General features: G+C 51.4%; 2 protein-coding genes across 3 annotated transcripts in view; one reads left to right on the forward strand and one right to left on the reverse strand.

Annotated features, from left to right (window-relative positions):
* Nucleotides 1-17,763, reverse strand: part of LOC137431534 (neurocan core protein-like) — an 89,181-nt gene extending 71,418 nt beyond the window's left edge. The window contains exon 1 of one of the 2 annotated variants that reach the window (XM_078782190.1): nucleotides 17,494-17,763. The gene's annotated coding sequence lies outside the window, so the exon portion shown is untranslated. The remainder of the gene's footprint in view (nucleotides 1-17,493) is intronic. The other variant, XM_078782189.1, reaches the window with a different exon arrangement.
* A 629-nt stretch (nucleotides 17,764-18,392) lies between these two features.
* The window catches only part of PDIA3 (protein disulfide isomerase family A member 3), a 50,490-nt gene continuing 46,478 nt past the window's right edge, over nucleotides 18,393-22,404 (forward strand). Inside the window, exon 1 of the mRNA XM_068122948.2 lies at nucleotides 18,393-18,704. Coding sequence (XP_067979049.2) covers nucleotides 18,568-18,704 — 137 coding nt within the window. The 5' untranslated portion in view covers nucleotides 18,393-18,567. The remainder of the gene's footprint in view (nucleotides 18,705-22,404) is intronic.

Consider the following 22,404-nt stretch of genomic DNA (forward strand, 5'->3'; position numbering starts at 1 on the left):
AATTTTAAACAGCTTTCTTCCTTGTGCCTAGATACAGCCCCACACCAGATTATAAGTTGGTATTTCGCTTATTTTTCGAGATATTTCGCTCACAAGGTTCAGATATATATATGGTGGCGGCCATCTTGGATTTTGACGTGGCGACCCAATTTTCAATAGCGTTCTTCCCTATGCGTAGATACATCCACACACCAGATTAGAAGTTGGTACTTCGCTTATTTTTCAAGATATTTCGCTCACAAGGTTCAAACATATATATGGTGGCGGCCATCTTGGATTTTGACGTGGCGCCCTAATTTCCAATAGCGTTCTTCCGTATGCCGAGATACACCCACACACCAAATTAGAAGTTGGTACTTTGCTTATTTTTCAAGATATTCATCTCACAAGGTTGAGACATACATGGCGGCGGCCATCTTGGATTTTGACGTGGCGACCCAATTTCAACAGCGTTCTTCCTTGTGCCTAGATACACCCACACACCAGATTAGAAGTTGGTACTTCGCTTATTTTTCAAGATATTTCGCTCACAAGGATCAGACATATATATGGTGGCGGCCATCTTGGATTTTGACGTGGCGACCCAATTTTAAACAGCGTTCTTCCTTGTGCCGAGATACACCCACACACCAGATTAGAAGTTGGTACTTCGCTTATTTTTCGAGATATTTCGCTCAAGTTTCAGACATATACATGGTGGCGGCCATCTTGGATTTTGACGTGGCGACCCAATTTTCAATAGCCTTCTTCCTCATGCCGAGATACACCCACACACCAAATTAGAAGTTGGTACTTCGCTTATTTTTCAAGATATTCATCTCACAAGGTTCAGACATACATGGCGGCGGCCATCTTGGATTTTGACATGGCGACCCAATTTTCAATAGCCTTCTTCCTTATGCCTAGATACACCCACACACCAGATTAGAAGTTGGTACTTCGCTTATTTTTCAAGATATTCATCTCACAAGGTTCAGACATACATGGCATCAGACATACATGGCGGCGGCCATCTTGGATTTTGACGTGGGTTGCACCCACACACCAAATTCGAATGCAGTCCTTCGCTTATGCACGCACGCATGCACGCCCGCACGCAAACACGCAGGCCCGCACGCACGGACGGACGGACGGACGGACGGAGGGGAAAACCATAGTCCCCCTTTCGCTCCGCTGTGCAATGGGGGACAAAAAGCGTAATCGGCTGCACGTGGAAGATGACCTCCACTGTGCCCTGACTGGGACTCAACCACGGGTACCCCAATTGGTAGCTAAAATGCAATTTCAGCCATCCCACTGAGTTTTTAATTCACTCTTACGGCGCATGCACTGCGTCCCTCGTTTTGATTACCTGAGTTGTTGTCGAATTGAGTTTCTTTTTGTGAGATTATAACACACTGCGTTAAATACAGACACAACAGAAGTTTTTAGTTTTTACATATTCTTGACTTGGAACCTTTTCATACTGTTTTCTTGTGTGACAGTTCTATGCTACTGATAATATTAAAATCTCATATCAAACATGCATCATTCGAGCGACGTTGCTTTGTTTGCTTCTTCCAAAAACGATGTAGTTGGGAGCCAGTAAGGAACAGAAAAAACCACGGAACTAAATGTTCATGTTAGCTCTTTGGAATTCCTCATTTTCTGTGTAATAATTCACCAATTCTCATACAAACAAAATAGCCAATTAAAGGAAAAAAAAACACCTCTCAGAATGCACCACAGAGCATCCAGAAATCAACAAAATTCTGGGGGGCATGCCCCCCGAGCCTGCTTACACGCGCTCCGCCGCTCGACCCTCACGAAAGGGAGGGGGGTGCTGGGGATGTGCTCTGGGGGCCATAACACAAAAAAGGTTGGGAACCCCTGATTTAGATGTTCAAAGTAAAACACGAAAGCATCTGAAAACGTAAAGCCCGTCCGCGTCCGTTTGTATTCAGACGTCCTCTTCTTCTGTATGCACAAAATAACGCAAAACAATTTTTAAACAAGAACGGCACTCAGTAGAGAGCATACCTCCGCCTGGTTGACCATATTACTCAATGGTGAAGAATCACTTAAAAATTCTACTAGCCGGATCCGAATCCGGATCTTCACCAAAATCGAATCATTTCGTCCTTGTCACATATGCTACCTCTCTGCCAAATTTCGTCCGAAGCCGTCCATAACTTTTTGAAATATTTTGTTCACAAACAAACCGACAAACAAACGGACAAACAGACAGACAGACAGACAGACAGGGGTGAAAACATAACCTCCATCCACCTTTGGTGGTGGAGGTAAAAATACAAAATGAAAATTGATGATTTTTTGCAGCCTTGATATTTCAGCTTTAGATCTAAAAAAAATAATCATCATATAGCTTTTGATTGGTGAACCAATTCTGTGACCTGCAAATTCTTAAACTTTCAGGTCAATTGGAGGAAAATTGACAATTTTATGCAACCTTGACCTCTGACCATTTCATCGAAAAAAACATTCAGCTTCTAGCATTTGATTGGTGAACCAATTTAGTGACCCAATATGCAAATTGTCTAAATTTCTGGTCAAATGGGTGAAAATTGAAAATTTTACGCAAACTTGACCATTGACTTTTTGATCTAAAAAAAACAAAAAACAATCGGCTTCTAGCGTTTGATTGGTGAACCAATTTAGTGACCCAATATGCAAATTCTTTAAATTTCAGGTCAATCGGATGAAAATTGACGATTTTATGTGACGCAGACCTTTGACCTTTTGGCCAAATTTTTAATTTGCCTTCTCCATTTTCTCACAATAAAATTTGTTGAAAATTTGATGACAAAACTCAAATGGTAAATTTAAATTTCAGGTCAATTGGATGCAAATTGATGATTTTAGGTGTTGCTGACCTCTCTGCCAAATTTGACCTGACCTCTCTGACCTCTCTGCCAAACCCCAGATCCACTCCCTTTACCTTTTGACAGAATCATTAATTTTCCTTCTCTGTAATATAATAAAGCTTTGGTGAAAATTTGATGACAAAAGTTCAAATAGTAAAAAAAGGTTACGGCCAGACAGACAGAAGTGATTACATAACCACGTCTCCTGAAGAAGCACACAAGCACAACAGTAGAGAACAGAGACATCGGTAGATCTGTGGAAGGGAGAGGGATGGGGGAGAGGTGTGGGGTACACGGTATGAAGCAATTGGACACTACTCGGACTTTCAGAAAAGAAAACGTTATTTGAAAAGGGTGGATTTGGGGTATATAAACAGGGGTAGAAAAGATCAAGGTTTTGGATGGGGGAAGATAAGAGATGGCGGTGAACAGCTGTTTTAAAGACCTGGATGGAGGGGAGGGATTGAAGGGAGTGGGAGATTGTTCCAGTGGCGTAAGAAAAAAGGAATGAAAGATTGAAGGTGAGCAGAGTCTTGATTTTGGTAGTTTCACCAGAAGAGGGTTGCTGGCAGATCTTGTGCATCCTGAAGGAATATTTGGGGGACAGAGAACAGACAGAGCTGGAGGAACTAGGCCGGAGAGGAGTCGGTAGAAGATATTGTTGTGGATCCCGGGCTCGTCAACGTACAAAGGGGGGTTTATGCCCCGTTCCCCCACGAACTCCAGGTCCACTGAGGCTGCCGACCACGACTACACACATGGTTGACGGATTGCGAGGCAACTCCAGCCGCCGAGCCCGCAGCTGCGCGTGAAAGGGTTAACGGTCACAACCCGAATACCTTCGGGCACACGCAGCCATGAGAACGGGGACTGAACCCCGCACAAGTCACACTTTTTCCTGACACCCGAGCGGTTGTGCGTCGCGTGACCCGTGCCGTTACACTATCGAACCCGATCAAGCGGTTTTAATTCGGGCGATGTTCGGTCAATGGATGGGAAATGACAATGATGGCTAGGTTGGAAGTACTGAACACAGTATTTAATTACAGGTATGTACAGAACAGAGTCAAAGCAAAGAATCTTAATAACCTTACCGAGACCCCCAGACAAGGGCCCTCATTCGTTTGGGGAAGGGGGGAAGAGGGTAATGCGCAGGGAAGCGCAGCCGCTTAATGCAGCTTGTCCGGATGGGCTCGGTCATGCAGCTCGTGCGAATGGGCTTTGTCGTGCAGCTCGTGCGAATGGGCTTGGTGGACGAAAGCCCCAGGAATCGCTCCAACCCAAGGCGCCAACAGTCGGAGACGATCGCGGCAGGGACGAAGAGCAATGATGAACCAGGAGCAGGAACCAGAGGACCGATCAGGATAGCAGGAGCCCAGCGAGAGAGAGAGAGTGTGTTCTGGGCCGGGTTTTTATAACCCCCCAACCCCTTCCCGAATGTTCCATGGGTCTCAATTGGCCGCCGGGGTGTCACGTGATGTAACAGCCCCTCATTGGCCACCCTCGGCCACTCCCTTTAGCTCCCATTGGTTGCTCGCTGCTCCTCCTCCCAGGAATGTCTCGTTCCTCCTTCGGGGAAGGTTTTATTCCTCCTTTAGGCCTGCAGTGCCGAGTCTAGTCCCATGACGAGGCACTTTAGGCCTCAACGAGGCCTACAATCATCCTGCCTGACTCAACTCATTATTTGTTTTCTTTCTAAAAACTGGAAAGGGCCTATGCTTTACATTTAATAAGAAATAACTAACTATAGGAGGCTACATGTTGCGGTGTAACTAACTATAGCGGGGTTGCCTTTATTCGCAAAACCGCAACACGACCCCCCTCTCCGACCAGACTTGCCCCGAGTCAACCTTAGGTGGAGCAACCGGTAGAGTCAAACAACAACAACATGCATTTTAAAGGCCATTTTCCCTGCTAGAGCAGGGGTTAGCCTTGCGGTCCCCATGACAATCTTCTCCATTTTGCCCTATTTTCTGCATCTCTCCTTGTTAACCCCCTTGCCCGCATTTCTTCTTCCACCATCTTTAGCCAAGTCTTTCTCGGTCTTCCCCGTCTTCTACTTCCTTCTACATTCATTTCCATCACTCTTCTCAACCAGTCACTTTCATCCTTCCTCAACACATGACCAAACCATCTCAACCTGTTCCTCTTCACAGCATCAATCACAGGCTCTATTCCCATCATCTTTCGCAATTCATCATTTGTCTTCCTCTCTCTCAACGATACTCCGCACATCCGTCGAACCATTCGCATTTCCACCCTTTCCAACCTTCGTTGCTGCTCTACATTCATTACCCATGTCTCGCTCCCATAAATCATAACACTTCTCACACATGCAGCATACACCTTTCCCTTCAGCTTCAACGACACTCCCCTCATCATCAGCACGCCACTCAATTCCCAAAACTTCTTCCATGCACATCTCACTTGAGCAACCGTTGCCGAGTCTGATCCACCTTCTCCATTCAGCATGTCTCCGAGGTAGCAAAATGTTTTCACACCTTCCAGCTTCACGCCGTCTCCAAGATCCAACTCAACATTTCCTCCATCTGCAGCTCCCTCTGTGCACACCTTACATTTGAATGTAGCTGCCACACTGGTTAATGACCCTCTCAGACCACTACATTTTTGATGAACCCACTCAGCGCACATTGTACACTGAATGGAGTTCACTCCGACACCCTTCCTACACACAGCACAGGGCCACTTCCCAGTTCTTTCCACCTCACCACATGCTTTACCACTTGCCATCACCTTCGTCTTTCCGATATTCACCTTCAGACCTTTTGTCTCCATACATTCCTTCCACGTGTTCAACTTTTCCTTCAGTCCATCCATACTTTCCGCAATCAACACCAGATCATCTGCATACAACAACTCCCATGGTAAACCCTCCTTTACGTTCTGAGCCAGCACCTCCATCACAGCTACAAATAGTAGTGGACTTAGTACCGACCCCTGATGCACTCCCACCTTCACCTCAAACTCACCACTGTTCCCGTCCTTCGTCCTTAAAGCTGTGCGCGCTCTTTTGTACATTGCCATCACTACTCTGATCAACCATTCCTCCACTCCTAACTTCCTCAATGCCCATGTCAATACTTTGCGTGGAACCCGATCGAATGCTTTCTCCAGATCAACAAACCAACCGGTAGAGTCGGCATTCAAATTTTACATTTACTATTCGTGTGACACATAGGTGTAATTCCCCTAACATTTAACTCTAACCCCATGTGTGCGACATCATTTACACTAGATATGTCTCCCCTAATGCGTTGAGCAGCTAACTATCAGACTCACACCCACACCTGTTCGCGTATTTCCAGAATTTTTAAAAACTAAACACATAACCGGTGGGTAACATTCTTACATTCACATTTACATTAAAAAAACTTTAACCTTTATTTACAAAAACTATAACCCAGGACCTGGATTCGAGGTAAGAAGAATGGAGAAAGGAAATGGAGGCACTTGCTGCTTGAGTCATCTTGCGGCTTCTTGCCTTGAGAGGTTTCCTAACAAAAACCGGCTGCCCTAGACCGGCATACAGGCCATTTGAAGCAAAAGGGCATCTAAATTTTCACTTCCTCAAAATCGAGCCGTTTCTTTGGTGAACAGACCACTGACACATGGTCCAAAGGTGGGCTTCAATGCCACCCAAAAGGTGGTCCATGGTGCAAGATGATGGGGCAGCCAAGAGCTACCACAGAAGAGGTGCGGGGCCACAAGGCTCGTGGTTCATAAGGTGATGGATGGATGGATGTTTGGCACCAAGATGCTGCGACAGGTGAGTCTCCATAATGGTCCTGGGCGGGGAGGAAGACAAAGCGCAACGAGCACAAGGAAGGCAACAGTGGCACATGAAAAACAAGGTAACCAGGTATCACCATACCTGGTGCGGTGTGAGAACGTGGCAGAGTGAGCGGAGTAAGCTCGTCCCTAACGGTACGTACCCCCACTGTTAACTACACTATCCTAGTCTTCCTTGTATTTACAATTCGTCTCTACGTCTTGTCGTCCATGTCCCCCTCTAATGCCAAATTCGTCCGCAAATCCCTCCAAGGTTCTCCCAGGAAGGAAGGGATGGAATAAAACAATGTTCCACTCACGTCGTGATGCATCTCACTTACCAAACAGCTTACAGAGCCTCTATGCAAAATTCGGCCTCTGTGGTGGATGGTTGTGGATGGTGCGAAGGGGTCTCACGTCCAAACTACACTAACAACATTACTCATTTAAACTCCCCGGGGTCGTACCCTGCCAGTAGGCCTCTTTAAACTATGCGGTTCTAAGAACCAGAATTCCCATTGGCCACACTGTGGTGCACCTCTGAATTTGGGTCTAACCACACAAATTTTCTACCTGTGCCCTCGCACAATTTCGGGGCTGGGTCGTGTGGCTCTACAAGCAGGTCTACCTACCTGCACCCCTACGTTCACTGGAGCCGCCTCCCGAGCTTGCCTGCTCCTTACACTACCCTATCTGGGGAAGGCCCTCCCTGATGCTTACCCCCTGATGCCCACCTTGGCATTGGGCAACCCGAGTCCTTCCTCTGAATCCTCGGGCCCCACTCACATGCTAACCTAACTGGCTCCCTGAGCCTACCTGCGGCCTTACCTGGCCGACGAGCTACCAGTAACGGAGTGCCCCAATAACTATTACTACCAATTAAGCCACACGCCCAGCCATTTCACTGCCTCATGCACCTCACAAAACACTACATTCTACCATCAGCACCACAGGTGTCAATATCCAGGCAATTTACCTGCACCCTCTATCTATCTTTAAACTACCCGCCGGGCCTCCGTGAATGGGTTCCACTCCCCCCCCCATTCAATCCTTCGCACCATGCATTCCACACCAATTATTTGCACACCAAAACACAATTCAATTCACACTTACACACTGCATCATTTATCTAACTAATTTCCCCTATAACTCGTGCTTCCCTCGTCGTCCTTTTACACTATGCACACCCTTGTTTAACAACCACGAAACTCTCTACGTCCCCACTACAGTTCATGGTCGCTACTTAAATCTTGTCCCTATTGTCTCTCTAGATCCCTAACAATTATCCTAGCCCTCCCTCAGCTAGTGATTTGGTGCCCCCATGGAGCAACCATTGCTGGCCCCTCCATGGGCCTAACAATGCTATCCCCCTAAACTAGTGCTCATGGCCCCCCCCCCCATCGTGGGGAATGGTCACACCACAATACCCCCACGTGGGGGCACAATAATCCCCCAGTCCTCTACACTATGAGCCCCCATCTATGGAGGTAATTGGTCGCTGCTCGGCCTCTAAGGCCAGAGCGGTCCACAAGGGTGCTTGGTCGCCTGTGTGGGGTGTTATCCGGCCGGCATGACGATCCGAGGGGAGGTGGAGTTGGTTGTCCTAGGTGCTGGGGACCATCCCTGCATGGGGCCTTGCGGTCCCACGCACGATGACCCAACTGGCCACGGTTATAAAAACTCACCTGGTAGGGTGCGTACCTCTGAAACTCCCAATCTCCCCTCGAACGATCGCTCTTGCCATCGATCGCTCTTGCCATCGAACGGCGCCAGAAGCACTTTATGGATACCGGACGTTCGTACCCCACACGCCACTCCCTGCGGGATCGATGCGAGGCCAAACCATTCGGGTCCCCACGATGCACCACCCATCTGGGGCTCGCGTACCCTATCCGTCTCACTAAGCACTACCCCGGTCGGCGTCGATACCTGAGATGGCAGATTACCCCTCGCACTCCATTTCATACTCGCATACCCCGGCGCACACATGCCTTTCACATACTGACACACACTGGTGCGGACACACTCTCCACACACTTCGAGCTCACACACAACAGTGCGCTCACTCTCTCCACACACTCCGTACTCACACACACCGGTGCACACACGCCTTTCACACACTCCGTACCTGTCGCACCCCTCACAATGGGCCCTTCACGAACTCCCGGGTCTGTCCTTTCTCCCAAGCTAGCCGAACACCCCATCACACCAAACACATTCCTGAAATCGCCACTCACCTCGGGACTCACCTTCTCCCGCTTCTCTTCCAGCACCTGTAAACTTTTTATTTTGTCAGTCAGCATTTCATCACGGAGTGAACACCAACCCTGTACACATTCCATCACTTCCCCCCGTAATTCATTCACTGTCTCTCCTTGTGTCTTTTTAATTTCAATCATTCCTTCTTCTACCTCCTCCAGCTTCTATTTCACCTCCGTTATTTCCCTCTGCGCCCCTACTATTTGCTCTTCTACGCATTCCTCGCACTGCCTCACCTCGTCACGTACCACTGCCACCTCTTCGCTCGGATTACGCCCAATCTCCTCTCCCATCTTTTTCATGTCACACCTCCATTCTTTTATCTTCTCTCCCATCTTTTTCCTGTCACACCTTAATTCTTCCCTCATCTTTTTCATGTCACACCTTGATTCCTCTCTCATGGTGTCCATCCGATCACCCATTTCACCCATGCATGCCCTGAGTTGTGCCATAAGTAAGCCCATATCCATCGGCACCGCAGGCTCAACCCGTCCGGCCGGCCCCAGGTGCGAATCGACGCCATTTCACCTCTTCCTGCTGCACCCTCATTAACACCTTCATCCAATTGTTCATGCTGGTCCTGGGTCATTAATTCATCTCCATTGTTTACACCCTCTATACCCACCGGTATCTGGTCATCTTGGCCCACCATCGCCCAAATTCAATTTTAAAAAACAATTTGTTTTACACTAAATTTTAATCACACTCGTAATTTTGAGTATGTGAAGCGCGCTCCAGGTCCGAATCCCACTCCTGACACCAATTTTGTTGCGGATCCCGGGCTCGTCGACGTACAAAGGGGGGGTTATAGCCCCGTTCCCTCATGAACTCCGGGTCCACTGAGGCCGCCGACCACGACTACACTCGTGGTTGACGGATTGCTAGGCAACTCCAGCCGCCGAGCCAGCAGCTGTGCATGGAAGGGTTAACGGTCACAACCCGAATACCTTCGGACACACGGAGCCGTGAGAACGGGGACTGAACCCCGCACAACTCACACTTCTTCCTGACGCCCGAGCGCTCGTGCGTCGCGTGACCCATGCCATTACACTATCGGACCCGATTGAGCGGTTTTAATTCGGGCGATGCTAGGTCAATGGATGGGAAATGACAACGACAGCCAGGTTGGAAATACCAAACACAGTATTTATTTACAGGTATGTACAGAACAGAGACAAAGCAAAGAATCCTAATAGCCTTACCTAGACCCCCAGACAAGGGCCCTCATTCGTTCGGGGAAGGGGGGAAGAGGGTAATGCGCAGGAAAGCGCGGCCGCTTGGTGCAGCTTGTCTGGATGGGCTCGGTCGTGCAGCTCGTGCGAATGGGCTTGGTTGTGCAGCTCGTGTGAATAGGCTTCGTCGTGCAGCTCGTGCGAATGGGCTTGGTGGACGAAAGCCCCCAGGAATCGCTCCAACCCAAGGCACCAACAGTCGGAGACGATCGCGGCAGGGACGAAGAGCAATGATGAACCAGGAGCAGGAACCAGAGGACCGATCAGGATAGCAGGAGCCCAGCGAGAGAGAGAGAGAGAGTGTGTTCTGGGCCGGGTTTTTATAACCCCCCAACCCCTTCCCGAATGTTCCATGGGTCTCAATTGGCCGCCGGGGTGTCACGTGATGTGACAGCCCCTCATTGGCCACTCCCATTGGTTGCTCGCTGCTCCTCCTCCCAGGAATGTCTCGTTCCTCCTTCGGGAAAGGTTTTATTCCTCCTTCAGGCCTGCAGTGCCGAGTCTAGTCCCATGACGAGGCACTTTAGGCCTCAACGAGGCCTACAATCATCCTGCCTGACTCAACTCATTATTTGTTTTTTTCTAAACACTGAAAAGGGCCTATGCTTTACATTTAATAAGAAATAACTAACTATAGGAGGCTACATGTTGTGGTGTAACTAACTATAGGGGGGTTGCCTTTATTTGCAAAACCGCAATAATATTAAGACCAACCTTGAGAGAGAGAAAAAGAGTGAAATGTTGTTCAATACAGACAACAGAAAGTAGTATCTCCAAAGAAGGATCGATAATAACAACTCCCAATGTGTAGTGTTCATGTGAGCTTTTTCAAACATCAGTATCGGATATGTATTTCTGCTTTATGGAATCATCAACAAGCAACAATCTGAGCTGCAAAGAAGCAGGTCGTCCGAAGTATCACGTTTCGCAACCTGACAGCAGCGGGAGTGCTTTATTTTTCCTTGCTTTGTTATTTTAGATAAAATGAGATTGTGTGGAGAGGAGGAGGAGGGTGTGTAGTTGGGGGATTAGAGACAGCAAACATGGGAATGGTGCACACTGTTTTGGTATCAGCTCGGGATTACAATGTGGGAATTGTTGACCCTTGATTGCCATCCTACATCCCAAATATTCTGCCATCCTCTTTCACCCTACACCTCATTCTCATCATCTTCACCTCAACCAAAACTTTCAGAATCATTGGAATCTCTCAAGATGAAGCTAACTCTGAGGGCCTTTCACTCACTCACCGCAGGCAGGTTGGTGGGATTTCTGTCTTCTACCGACTCATCTCTGGCCTAGCTCCCCCAGCCCTGTCTGTGCTCTGTTCCCCAAATATTCCATCAGGATGCACAAGATCTGCCAGCAACCCTCTTATGGTGAAACTGCCAAAATCAAGACTCTCTATTCACCTTCAGTCTTTCATTCCTCTGTACTCCGCCTCTGGAACAATCTCCCTCACCCTCTTCAATCCCACTCCTCCCTCCGGGTCTTTAAAACAGCTGTTCACCACCATTCCTTATCTTCCCCCATCCAAAACCTTGATATTTTCTACCCCCGTTAATTCACCCCAGATCCACTTTTCTGAAATACCAACTTCTTTCCTGGAAGTCCTTGCTGTGTCCATGTGGTTTTTTTTTTTTTTTTTACCTCTCCCACCCCAACCCCCTTCCCACGCCTCCTCCCCCCCCCCCCCCCCCCACAGATCTCCCGATGTCCCTGCTCTCAAATGTTGTACTTGTGTGCTTCCCCCTCTCTCCTCATCTCGTCTCCCGCTCCCTTTATTGTGTCTTATGTGTCCGTTTGTTTTTTGTCATTAATGTTAGCTCTTACATGAGCCTCGATAGTGAAAAAAAACCAAAAAACAAGATCCTTCCTTTTCACCACCCAAATGCCTCTCTCTCTCCTTTTTCTTCTCCTATCTCTACAACGTACCTTACATTTTCCCCATAATTATCCTCATCCTTTCCTTCATTCTCACAACATATCTACCTTTTTCACTTTTAAATTCTTCTCCATTTTCACTGCCGATCTCCACCCTATTATATGGGCGCTTCGTTTGCTGATCCAAGGACTTGTAGCGGTTACCGCTGGATGTACATAATCGCCTTGCACCGGCCAGAACACGGCCAGACGCGCCTCTCCCGGGCATGCCCGGACTCACTGTTCCCGGGCACGCCCGAACCTCCCGGGCACGCCCGGTCTGGTCTTTCCCGGGCATGCCCGCTCTCGCCTTTCCAGGGCTCGCCCAGAGCGTCCGGGCATGCCCGCTATCGCCTTTCCAGGGCTCGCCCAGAGCGTCCCGGCATGCCCGCTATCGCCTTTCCAGGGCTCGCCCAGAGCGTCCGGGCATGCCCGCTATCGCCTTTCCAGGGCTCGCCCAGAGCGTCCGGGCATGCCCGCTATCGCCTTTCCAGTGCTCGCCCAGAGCACCCGGGCACGCCCAGCCTCGACTTGCCAGGCCGCAGCCAAACACGCCCGGGCAGGTCCAGACTCGCCTTTCCAAGGCTCGCCCTTGATACCCGGGCATGCCCGGTATAGCTTTTGCCGGGCAAACTTCCCGACATAAATGTGTATATATATTGTTGCCCGAAAAACGGGCTTGTCAGAATACCTGAGCTGTTTTGTTTCAATGGAGCAACTCGGACGAATTCCGTCTTTGGTCGCGTCAATTCTTTCGACTCGCGTTGGAGCGCAGTTCCTTCATTGGTGACCTACCGACATGGATACGGCAGTGACGCTTAAACTGCCTACCTTCTGGGAGACTCACGCGGCTGTTTGGTTCGCCCAGGCGGACTCCCAGTTCGCCCTGCGAGGCATCACCGCGGACGACACCCGCTTCCACCATGTTGTGGCGGCGCTCGGTTCCACCACCGCGGCCCGCGCCTTGAGCCTCCTCCAGCACCCGCCGGCTGCTGACAAATACGACGCGCTGAAGACGCTCCTCCTCGGCGCTTTCGCCCTCTCACCGGCAGCACGCGCACGGCGCCTGCTTGACTTGCCCGAGCTCGGCGACACGCGCCCGTCCGAGCGCATGGACTATATGCTCTCGTTGCTCGGCGAGCACTCTCCGGCATTCCTGTTCCGGGAGCTGTTCCTCCGTCAGCTGCCTAACCCGGTACGCCTCGCCCTGGCTGGCACGTTGATCACGGATTCCCGCGCCCTCGCCAGGGAAGCCGATAAGATCTCCTCGGCGGGCCAGCACATCGGCGCGGTTACCTGGAGCCCGCCGCCGTCCGAGGCGACGCCCACGACGCCCGAGCGCCCTGCGTGGTTGGAGGCCGAACTGCCGGTGCAACTGGCGGCCGCCACGCCGCACCGCCCGCTTCCGACACGACGGCCGGGGCCTCCACCTGACCGGGCGTGGTGTTATTACCACGCCAGGTTCGGACACAAGGCTCGGACGTGCCGGCCCCCGTGCACTTTCGGCAGGTCGGGAAACGGCCGGGCCGGCGTTCATTCCCAGCCATGAGCGCCGGCCACTCGGGCAACTTGCTGTTTATTCGGGACAAAGCGTCTGGACGGCGTTTCCTGTGCGACACCGGCGCCCAACTGAGCGTCATACCTGCCTCCGAGCAGGACAGGCTGGACGCAGTTTGCGGCCCCTCTTTGGTCGCTGCTAATGGCTCGGCCATACGCACTTTCGGCCCACGCGTCGTCACCCTCTGCTTCGGCAGGCAGCGCTTTCAATGGACTTTTGTTACCGCCAGCGTCCCCGTGGCTTTGCTGGGCGCCGACTTCCTCTGCGCGCACGGGCTGCTGGTCGACGTCAAACGACGTCGCCTTGTCCACGCCGAGACCTTCAGCTCCCTGGCGTGCACAATGAGCAGCTCCGCGCCGACCGAACTGGCGTGCGCCCTCCCAGCAACGAACGAGTTCGCTCGCCTGCTCGTGGAATTCCCGGCCCTCACGCGGCCGACGTTTTCGGCCGTCGCGGTGCGGCACGGGATCGAGCACCACATACCCACTATGGGCCCGCCGGTCTACGCCAGGGCCCGCCGCCTCGACCCAGCCAAGCTCGCCGTGGCAAAGGCCGAATTCGACGCGTTGGAGCACCTCGGCATCGTGCGGCGCTCCGATAGCGCGTGGGCCTCGCCACTGCACATCGTGCCAAAGCCGGGGGGTGGATGGCGCCCGTGTGGCGACTACCGCCATCTCAATGACGCTACCACCCCCGACAGGTACCCGATCCCGCATATTCAGGACTTTTCCGCCCGTTTGGCGGGACGGGTCATCTTTTCGAAAATTGACCTGATATGGGGCTACCACCAGGTACCTGTCCGGGCGGCCGACGTCCCGAAGACGGCCGTCATCACGCCGTTCGGCCTGTTTGAATTTTTGCGGATGCCGTTTGGCCTCAAGAACGCGGCCCAGGCGTTCCAGCGCTTGATGGACGGCGTGCTGCGCGACCTGCCGTTTCTTTTCGTCTATCTAGACGACATCCTCTTCGCCAGCACGTCCCGCGCCGAGCACCTCCTCCACCTCCGAACACTGTTCGGTCGCCTCAGCGAGCACGGCTTAATTGTCAACCCGGTCAAATGCCACTTCGGCGCGACGACCGTTGACTTTTTGGGCCACCGCATCACCAAGACCGGGGCCGTGCCGCTGCCGACCAAGGTCGAGGCCATCACCACGTTCCCGCGTCCCCGTTCCATCAAGGCCCTCCAAGAGTTCCTCGGCATGGTGAATTTTTATCACCGATTCGTGCCCCGCGCTGCTCAGCTCATGCGGCCCCTTTACGAGGCCCTCCGGGGCAAGCCGGCCAAGCATGACATTGTTTGGTCCGCGGCCATGGACGCGGCCTTCGCCAGTGCCAAACGGGCCCTCGCCGACGCAACGCTGCTGGCTCACCCGGTGCTCAACGCGCCCATCGCCCTCACTACGGACGCCTCCAACTACGCGGTGGGCGCCGTCCATGAGCAATGGGTGGACGGGGTTTGGCAGCCACTCGCTTTTTTCAGCCGGCAACTCCGGCCGAATGAGTTAAACTACAGCACGTTCGACCGCGAGCTGCTCGGGCTATTCCTGGCCGTTCGCCATTTCCGACACCTCCTGGAGGGCCGCCCGTTCACGGCTTTCGTCGACCACAAGCCGTTGGTCTACGCAATGGCTAAGGTCACGGAGCCGTGGTCGGCCCGCCAGCAGCGCCACCTCTCCGCCGTGTCGGAGTTCACCACGGACATCCAGCACGTCGCCGGCAAAGACAACGCCGTGGCCGACTGCCGTTCGCGGGCCAGCACGAACGCGGTCCACCTCGGCGTGGACTTCACGCTCATGGCGGCCGACCAGACCACCGACGCCTCGGTGCAGGCACTCCGCGTGGCGGACACGGGCCTCCGCCTGGCCGACATCCCCTTCGCGGGCACCGTCCTGCTCTGCGACGTCTCCCAGGGCCAGCCTCGCCCCATCGTGCCCGTTTCCTGGCAGCGCCGCATCTTCGCCTCCATCCACGGCCTTTCTCACCCGGGCCGGAAAGCTTCTCAGAAGCTGGTGTCGGCGCGTTTCGTCTGGCACGGCCTTCGACGAAACATCCGCGACTGGGCCAACGCCTGCACGGCCTGCCAGCGAGCCAAGGTCCACCGCCACACCCAGGCCCCGCTGGCACCTTTCGCCGTGCCTGAACGGCGTTTCGACCACGTCCACGTGGACCTGGTGGGTCCCCTGCCCCCCTCGCGGGGGTTCACCCACCTGCTCACCATGGTGCCCCTCACCTCCACCACCACCGCCGACGTGGCGCAGGCGTTCATCGCCACCACCTGGGTCGCGCGCTTCGGCGCACCAGCGGACATCTCATCCGACCGCGGCCCACAGTTCACGTCTGAGCTTTGGGGCGCGGTCGCCCGTTCGTTGGGGGTCACGCTGCACCGCACCACGGCCTACCACCCCCAAGCCAATGGGTTGTGCGAGCGGTTTCACCGCTCCATGAAGGCCGCACTCATGGCCGGCCTTCAGGACGACGGTTGGGCCGACCGGCTGCCGTGGGTCCTTTTGGGCCTTCGCACGGCCCCCAAGGAAGACCTCCAGGCGTCCGCCGCCGAGCTCGTCTATGGCCAGCCACTCCGCGTCCCGGGCGAATTCGTGCCTGACGCTACCAGTCCCTGGTCCGCCGCTCGCCAGCGCTCGGACCTCCAGGAGGCCGCCCGACGATTTGCCCCCGTGCCGACGTCCCGCCACGGTGGCCCCCAGTCCTACGTCCCCCCGGCGCTTCGCACAGCGGAGTACATCTTTGTGCGTCATGACGCGCACCGGGGGCCACTCCGGCCGCCGTACGACGGGCCCTTCCGGGTCCTGCGACGGGGCGACAAGTCTTTCATCGTCGACTGCGGCGGCCGGCCGGACCGGATTTCTGTGGACCGCCTCAAACCGGCGCACATGGACGTCGACCGACCACCACGGTTGGCCCTTCCTCCGCGGCGAGGCCGCCCCCCGTCCACAGTTCCCCCCGCTCGACCACCCACCACCACGTCAGACCCCTCCCCACGACCCTCCAGGGGTCGCTTCGGCCGGGTCATCCGGACCCCCCTTAAATTGACCCTGCCGGTGCAGGTCGATTCTGGAGGGGCGTGTGTAGCGGTTACCGCTGGATGTACATAATCGCCTTGCACCGGCCAGAACACGGCCAGACGTGCCTCTCCCGGGCATGCCCGGACTCACTGTTCCCGGGCACGCCCGAACCTCCCGGGCACGCCCGGTCTCGTCTTTCCCGGGCATGCCCGCTCTCGCCTTTCCAGGGCTCGCCCAGAGCGTCCGGGCATGCCCGCTATCGCCTTTCCAGGGCTCGCCCAGAGCGTCCGGCAATGCCCGCTATCGCCTTTCCAGGGCACGCCCAGAGCGTCCGGGCATGCCCGCTATCGCCTTTCCAGGGCTCGCCCAGAGCGTCCGGGCATGCCCGCTATCGCCTTTCCAGTGCTCGCCCAGAGCGCCCGGGCACGCCCAGCCTCGACTTGCCAGGCCGCAGCCAAACACGCCCGGGCAGGTCCAGACTCGCCTTTCCAAGGCTCGCCCTTGATACCCGGGCATGCCCGGTATAGCTTTTGCCGGGCAAACTTCCCGACATAAATGTGTATATGTATTGTTGCCCGAAAAACGGGCTTGTCAGAATACCTGAGCTGTTTTGTTTCAATGGAGCAACTCGGACGAATTCCGTCTTTGGTCGCGTCAATTCTTTCGACTCGCGTTGGAGCGCAGTTCCTTCAGACTCAAGATTATTTCAGACATAAAACACCCCAAAGAAGTAATGTAGTGAAACCTCGAGTTTGAGCACAGAAGCATTTTCATTTTAGGATATGACATACTCATCCTGGCAGTCATGGCTTACTATTTCAAATTAAGGATCTTAATTTACCCACCAAAAGCAAGGTTTAAACATGAGCACAGTTCACATTGCCTGTCTCGTCATTTGTTGAGTGGACGTTGATGTTTGTGTATGGTGAAACCCGGTGTCCGCTTTCTTTGCACCCGTACTTCTTCCAGTCAGTCGCAAAACTGACGAATCGAAGCAAAGATTCGTTTGTAAACCGAATTAACTTACTCTTTATTGAAGGAATGCAAAATTTGGACTAAAACTCGGCGCACGCCATACCCGCGTAGGCGCCGCCATATTGCTCTCTTCGATGGTTGTGCCCGAATCCCGATAGATCGCCACTTGTGAGTTGTGATTGGTCCATCGCACTAATTAGCTCGCATCTCTAATGCGGTTTTTGATTCGCTCAATTTGTCACGTGAGTTGTCCAATATTTGAATACAGTATTGTTAGTCGCGAATCTATCCATTTTTTTTCGATTTATGAGCAATATTTCGCCGTGGGCTGAAAGATATATATATTTTTAACATTCTATAATTATTGTGAAGGAATGCAGTTTTCTACAGCACCCTCTATCTAACAGTTTAGTGTCGTCCGGATGAAGTACCCAGGGTTGTGTTTAGTTATCAATCGGTTATGGATTTCCTTACATTTGACACCTTTCGCCGAGTTGGTTCTGTCAGTGTCGTCGATATATATATTTTTTCCGAGTTGAAATAAAAGTTTAACAAGCGTGTCATCGCCAGGCGGAAACGAATGCAACAAAACGGAACATACGTCATCGTAAGTGAATAATTGTATAATTTCATCTACGATTGAAACTATTTCTGATAAATACTGATCATAAATTTTGTTGCCATTGAAAGAGATAATAACATGTTCTTTACAAAAATCATTTTACGTATTACGCGTGAGCGTGAGCCTTAGCAAATCAATGATGCCCACGTTCAGTCACGTGACACCAAGGCACGAATCGATCGACGCCACACATTTCGACCACTCAAACAAGGCGGGGTTAGAGTGCAGCTGAGGATCAACGTGTTCTGCTCTTTCAAAATACTTCAAGGCCGTTTTCCAAACTCTCCATCTTCTCTGCTTCCCTTTCGCGTTCTCAGGCGATATGTGGGGCCTTATGGTGGCTCTTCTGGGGCTGGCGGCGCTTGCTTCCGCCAGCGATGTGCTGGAGTTGACAGACGCCGATTTCGCCAATCGTATCATTGAGCATGACATGGCTTTGGTGGAGTTCTTCGCCCCCTGGTGTGGCTCTTGTGTTGCTGTCGATGAAGTAAAAAAAAAAAATCTCGTTTTATGAAGGGCTTGCCTTGTTCATTGATGTGATACTTGTTTAATCCTGTGGTGGTGGTGGTGGTGGTGGTGGTGGTGGTGATGATGATGATTATGGAGATGATGGACCTCAGCTTCATTTGCGATTTGGCTGTGATCATACTGGTTTCCTAGTTGGTGGTGATGGATTTAGGCTTCGGTTTACAACTGGTGGTGGTTGACCTCAGGCTGTGTTTGATCCTAATTGGTAGTGGTGCTCAGGCTGTAGTTAATCGAGAAACTGTTGTGGACCTCTGGCTGTAGTTCATCTACCTTGATGGTGGACTTCAGCCAAATTGGGGAACAGGCTGTGGTTAATCCTAATTGCTGTCGGTGACCTTCATGCTGTGGTTAATCCTAAACTTGGTGATGGACCTATGGCTGTGGTTGATCTAAATTGGTGGTGGACTTCAGCAAAATTGGTGATCAGGCTGTCGTTAATCTAGTTGGTAGTGGTGGACCTTGGGCTTTGTTTGATTCTAGTTGGTAGTAGTGGACCTCAGGCTGTGGTTAATCCTAGTTGGTAGTGGTGGACCTCAGGCTGTGGTTAACCCTAGTTGGTAGTGGTGGACCTTGGGCTTTGTTTGATTCTAGTTGGTAGTGGTGGACCTCAGGCTGTCCTCTAGCTGTGTCAGGCTGTGCTACTAGGTTAATCCTAGTTGGTAGTGGTGGACCTCAGGCTGTCCTCTAGGCTCTAGCTGTGTCAGGCTGTGCTACTAGGTTAATCCTAGTTGGTAGTGGTGGACCTCAGGCTGTGGTTAATCCTAGTTGGTAGTGGTGGACCTCAGGCTTTGTTTGATTCTAGTTGGTGGTGGTGGACCTCAGGCTGTGGTTAATCTTAGTTGGTAGTCGTGGACCTCAGGCTTTGTTTGATCCTAGTTGGTAGTGGTGGCCCTCAGGTTGTGGTTAATCCTAGTTGGTAGTGGTGGACCTCAGGCTGATGGTGCTCATGCTGTGGTTAATCCTAAATTTGTTGGACGACCTTAGGATGTGGTTGATCGAAATTTGTGGTGTACGTTAGGCTGTGTTAATCGAAATGGATTATCTGGCTGTGGTTAATCTCAATTGGTGGTGATGGGCCTCAGTTTAATTAGTGCTCAAGCTGTGGTTAATCCTAATTGGTGGTGGTGGGCTTCAGTTTGATTTGTGCTCAAGCTGTGGTTAATCCTAATTTGTGTTGATGGGCCTCAGTTTTATTGGTGCTCAAGTTGTGGTTAATCCTAATTGGTGGTGGTGGGCCTCAGTTTAATTAGTGCTCAAGCTGTGGTTAATCCTAATTGGTGGTGGTGGTCGGCTTCAGTTTGATTAGTGCTCAAGCTGTGGTTAATCCCAATTGGTGGTGGTGGTAAGCTTCAGTTTAATTAGTGCTCAAGCTGTGGTTAATCCCAATTGGTGGTGGTGGTAAGCTTCAGTTTAATTAGTGCTCAAGCTGTGGTTACTCCCAATTGGTGGTGGTGCTAAGCTTCAGTTTAATTAGTGCTCAAGCTGTGGTTCATCCCAATTGGTGGTGGTGGTGGTGGTAAGCTTCAGTTCAATTAGTGCTCAAGCTGTGGTTAATCCCAATTGGTGGTGGTGGTAAGCTTCTGTTTAATTCGTGCTCGAGCTGTGGTTAATCCCAATTGGTGGTGGTGGTAAGCTTGTTTAATTTGTGCTCAAGCTGTGGTTAATCCTAATTGGTGGTGATGGGCCTCAGTTTAATTCGTGGTCAAGCTGTGGTTAATCCTAATTTGGTGGTGATGGGCCTCACTTTAATTCGTGCTCAAGCTGTGGTTAATCCCAATTGGTGGTGGTGGTAAGCTTCAGTTTAATTCGTGCTCAAGCTGTGGTTAATCCTAATTGGTGGTGATGGGCCTCAGTTTATTTAGTGGTCAGGCTGTGGTTAATCCTAATTGGTGGTGATGGGCCTCAGTTTAATTAGTGCTCAGGCTGTGGTTAATCCTAATTGGTGGTGATGGTAAGCTTCAGTTTAATTAGTGCTCAAGCTGTGGTTAATCCCAATTGGTGGTGGTGGTAAGCTTCAGTTTAATTCGTGCTCAAGCTGTGGTTAATCCCAATTGGTGGTGGTGGTAAGCTTCAGTTTAATTAGTGCTCAAGCTGTGGTTAATCCCAATTGGTGGTGGTGGTAAGCTTCAGTTTAATTAGTGCTCAAGGTGTGGTTAATCCCAATTGGTGGTGGTGGTAAGCTTCCGTTTAATTCGTGCTCAAGCTGTGGTTGATCCCAATTGGTGGTGGTGGTAAGCTTCCGTTTAATTCGTGCTCAAGCTGTGGTTAATCCCAATTGGTGGTGGTGGTAAGCTTCAGTTTAATTAGTGCTCGAGCTGTGGTTAATCCCAATTGGTGGTGGTAAGCTTCAGTTTAATTAGTGCTCGAGCTGTGGTTAATCCCAATTGGTGGTGGTGGTAAGCTTCAGTTTAATTCGTGCTCGAGCTGTGGTTAATCCCAATTGGTGGTGGTGGTAAGCTTCAGTTTAATTCGTGCTCGAGCTGTGGTTAATCCCAATTGGTGGTGGTGGTAAGCTTCAGTTTAATTAGTGCTCGAGGTGTGGTTAATCCCAATTGGTGGTGGTGGTAAGCTTCAGTTTAATTAGTGCTCGAGCTGTGGTTAATCCCAATTGGTGGTGGTGGTAAGCTTCAGTTTAATTAGTGCTCAAGCTGTGGTTAATCCAAATTGGTGGTGGTGGTAAGCTTCCGTTTAAATCGTGCTCAAGCTGTGGTTAATCCAAATTGGTGGTGGTGGTAAGCTTCCGTTTAATTGGTGCTCAAGCTGTGGTTAATCCAAATTGGTGGTGGTGGTAAGCTTCAGTTTAATTAGTGCTCGAGCTGTGGTTAATCCCAATTGGTGGTGGTGGTAAGCTTCAGTTTAATTCGTGCTCGAGCTGTGGTTAATCCCAATTGGTGGTGGTGGTAAGCTTCAGTTTAATTCGTGCTCGAGCTGTGGTTAATCCCAATTGGTGGTGGTGGTAAGCTTCAGTTTAATTAGTGCTCAAGCTGTGGTTAATCCAAATTGGTGGTGGTGGTAAGCTTCCGTTTAATTGGTGCTCAAGCTGTGGTTATTCCCAATTGGTGGTGGTGGTAAGCTTCAGTTTAATTAGTGCTCGAGCTGTGGTTAATCCCAATTGGTGGTGGTGGTGGTAAGCTTCAGTTTAATTCGTGCTCGAGCTGTGGTTAATCCCAATTGGTGGTGGTGGTAAGCCTCAGTTTAATTCGTGCTCGAGCTGTGGTTAATCCCAATTGGTGGTGGTGGTAAGCTTCAGTTTAATTAGTGCTCGAGCTGTGGTTAATCCCAATTGGTGGTGGTGGTAAGCTTCAGTTTAATTAGTGCTCGAGCTGTGGTTAATCCCAATTGGTGGTGGTGGTAAGCTTCAGTTTAATTCGTGCTCGAGCTGTGGTTAATCCCAATTGGTGGTGGTGGTAAGCCTCAGTTTAATTAGTGCTCAAGCTATGGTTAATCCTAATTAGTGGTGCTAATTTGCAGGTTACCTCCACTATTTGAAACTGTTTTTTGGCCAATTTACCAGTCTTTGTTTGTTTGGGTTTTTGGGGGTGGGGGGGGGGGGGGGGCGGTCCAGTTAGCACTGTTAGCTGCATGCTGTTCTTATCAGGGTTAACTTGTTTATTGTGTTCATGGACTCCTC

The sequence above is a fragment of the Myxine glutinosa genome, chromosome 7 (genome assembly GCF_964187855.1).
Source record: "Myxine glutinosa chromosome 7, kmMyxGlut1.1, whole genome shotgun sequence".
NCBI lineage: Eukaryota > Metazoa > Chordata > Myxini > Myxiniformes > Myxinidae > Myxine > Myxine glutinosa.